Source organism: Perkinsus marinus, assembly GCF_000006405.1.
Source record: "Perkinsus marinus ATCC 50983 genomic scaffold scf_1104296954872, whole genome shotgun sequence".
NCBI classification, from domain to species: domain Eukaryota; phylum Perkinsozoa; order Perkinsida; family Perkinsidae; genus Perkinsus; species Perkinsus marinus.
The window spans coordinates 52,362-55,285 of record NW_003207977.1 but is presented as its reverse complement, the minus strand read 5'-3'; the positions used below and the strand labels follow the sequence as shown (position 1 = coordinate 55,285).

General features: G+C 43.5%; 1 protein-coding gene across 1 annotated transcript in view; it reads right to left on the bottom strand.

Annotated features, from left to right (window-relative positions):
* Positions 1-427: 427 nt before the first annotated feature.
* Pmar_PMAR028090 (glutamate synthase, putative) overlaps positions 428-2,924 on the bottom strand; it is a gene marked incomplete at both ends in the record, with an annotated part of 5,815 nt that continues 3,318 nt past the window's right edge. The window contains 7 exons of the mRNA XM_002776004.1: positions 428-569; positions 774-909; positions 1,174-1,255; positions 1,302-1,453; positions 1,826-2,012; positions 2,059-2,220; positions 2,243-2,300. Of these exons, the coding sequence (XP_002776050.1) occupies positions 428-569; positions 774-909; positions 1,174-1,255; positions 1,302-1,453; positions 1,826-2,012; positions 2,059-2,220; positions 2,243-2,300 (919 nt within the window). The remainder of the gene's footprint in view (positions 570-773; positions 910-1,173; positions 1,256-1,301; positions 1,454-1,825; positions 2,013-2,058; positions 2,221-2,242; positions 2,301-2,924) is intronic.

Sequence of the window (2,924 nt, the reverse complement as noted above, 5' to 3'; positions counted from 1 at the left end):
ATACCAAATACTGTTACCTTACTATTCATTTTATATTGGAGTTTCACGACCCGTTTTACGTGAAGTGGCGTGACACTCGGTGAAAAACGCGATATTCGCGGCCTGCAGTAGTTGTAAATTTTGTTTTTCATATCACTATTGTGAAACTCCATTACTAATACATACCATAATTTATATATTCTCACAGCATTACTGACATCAGGGTATATTCAACAGACTAAGCTGATCCCTTCACCAGCAACAAGTATGTAGGGGAGTTCAAAATCCAACGCCTACGACAATTCGGCCTAGTCAGATGAGAAACGACGTACCACGACATCAACATATACTTACATATCTAGTATCAAAAAAATATCAGAGATCAATCATGTAAAGAACGCGAGAGGGAAAACCGCCAAGTTATGCTCCGCGAGCATTTCATGGAAACACCTGATAAATGCCCTTCAACTGTCGACCCGGTATCCTCGTTAGTGTGTCTCGAGACTGGGTAGCTCCAGTGGCCAAAAGCACAGCATCATAGCCAGCCCGTAGTGATGATAGGGTAAAGGGCTCCACGCCGATTTCGATATCTGCAAATTGGGCAACGAGTACATCAACAGACTGACAACCGAAAGGTCGTGAGATCAAATCCCCCCAATAAGTTTTTTCATGTCATTTATTCCGAAAACTTTCTTTTTGTGTTTCTTCTTTGTTTTCCATAAATTTCATTCTGGCAAAAATAAAAAAAATATTTTCCCCTGCCCGCGAGAACATCCACAAATCACAAAACCAACCTGTCTTAAACTCGATTCCCTCCTGTTGGAGTATCTCAACTCTCCTCTGCACTTTATCGATCTTATCCAACTTCATATTCGGAATCCCATACACCAACAAACCGCCGATTCGATCGGCCCTCTCGAAGACAGTCACCTGACCACAAGCCAAGCAAAGTCCTTTTTTCTGTCAGAATTCATATATTTCATTTACGATTCTGAACTTCCACCCTACTAGAGTCAAATTTCACTCTCCTGATTTCGATTTTTTCACTTCCTGAATTTGACCCTGAAAAAAGTGTACCACAGTACGCAAAAATTCCTACTCGAAATCTGTTCTACTATAGAAAATCACAAACCCCCTCTCAAGATTTTCGGCAAATTTCATACCAATTTTCATCGAAAAATTCAACTGACTTACGCTGTGTCCAGCCTTATTCAGCTGAGCCGCCGCGACCAACCCCGCAGGTCCGCTGCCCACGATCGCAACCGTCTTGTACGTTCTAAAATCAACTATTTAATTTCGTGGCGCGTGACGCTTTTCCCCACCTCGTGAGAGGCGGCATCGGCTGTATCCAACCTTTTTGAAAGGCATGTTCGATAATCGCCAATTCGACACTTTTAATAGTAACGGGCGGCTCGTTGATACTAAGCACACATGCTTCTTCGCATGGTGCTGGGCATGCGGTTCCGGTGAACTCCTAAAACATTGGAGTTTCACAACCCTAGTGATATGAAAAAACATATTTCACGACTATTGCATATCACCACGAATATCGCCTTTTTCACCGAGTATAACGCCACTTCACGTTACACGGATGGTGAAACTCCAATATTCTACCAATGAGAGAAATTAAAATTCTCTTCGTTTTTTAGCATCCTGTGAAGGGAAATTTCGTTCATGGAAAAATCTTCCAGCATACAAGGAAAATCTGCACATGATAAACCACATGCGTTATTGAATAATATGAAAATTCTGAGGAGAATTCTTATACCCAAATTCTTGTGTGAAACATTCCCGAGCTCAACTAAGAAAATCCAACATATATTCTTCGACACTTCAAGTTGCTCACCGGGAAGTTATTCGTATCAAGCAGACGATCCAAAGCCAATTTCCACTGCCCTTCATATACGAGTTGATTAAATGTTGGTATGCGATTTCCCAACGGACATCCTCCTCCTCCCGTATTGGGATAGTGACAAGTCGGCGTGCCACAGTCCATACATCTAGCAGTCTGAGTCGTCAGCAACTGGTCATATCTAATTAATTACATTAAAAAATGCGCTCACCAGGGTTCGAACCCACAGTCTCGATCTATGCGGCTTCTTGCTGTATATTTCCTCCCAATCAAGCACTCTCGATTTCGGGGCGCGCGAAATCGTCGGATTCCGTCGGGAATACAACTTGAACCCAGCCCGCTTATCAGGGAAGGCCACACTAGCCGGTCTCATATCTAAATCTTGCAATCTTGCATTTCCTCAACGCTCACCTCCTCATACCCGTCACCACATCCTCGATATCAGCAGAGCCTCGTTTCCCATCAGACCCTATGGAGGGCTTCCTCGAATGACCACCCGCGGGAGAGCTCCGTGCTGTTGCTTTCACCAAAGATCTAACTGCTGGTGTTAGAGGATCCGATGCTCCCGGCGTCTGGTTGGGAGGGAAAAAATCCGGAAAATTTTCAAAAAAGGACAATCCCACCTTTTTGAGTCCTTCCGTGAATTTTTCCCATTGATGAGGGAATTGCTCCGCTAGAAAGCGATCGATGTCAACAACGAGTGGTAAGTCCTTGGAGCCTTTATAGTGCCCTTTCCTCCACATGCGATATCTACGACCAGTGTTGGAGTACGAGGAATATATATTCGCTTTCCTCAGCTGAGCTCAGGAGAGTTTCCTATACAGTGTTGGAGTAGGAATATATGTAATCGCTTTCCTCAGCTGACCTCAGGAGAGTTTCCTATACAGTGTTGGAGTAGGAATATATGTTCGCTTTCCTCAGCTGAGCTCAGAAGAGTTTCCTATACAGTGTTGGAGTAGGAATATATGTAATCGCTTTCCTCAGCTGAGCTCAGAAGAGTTTCCTATACAGTGTTGGAGTAGGAATATATGTAATCGCTTTCCTCAGCTGAGCTCAGAAGAGTTTCCTATACAGTGTTGGAGTATGAATATAT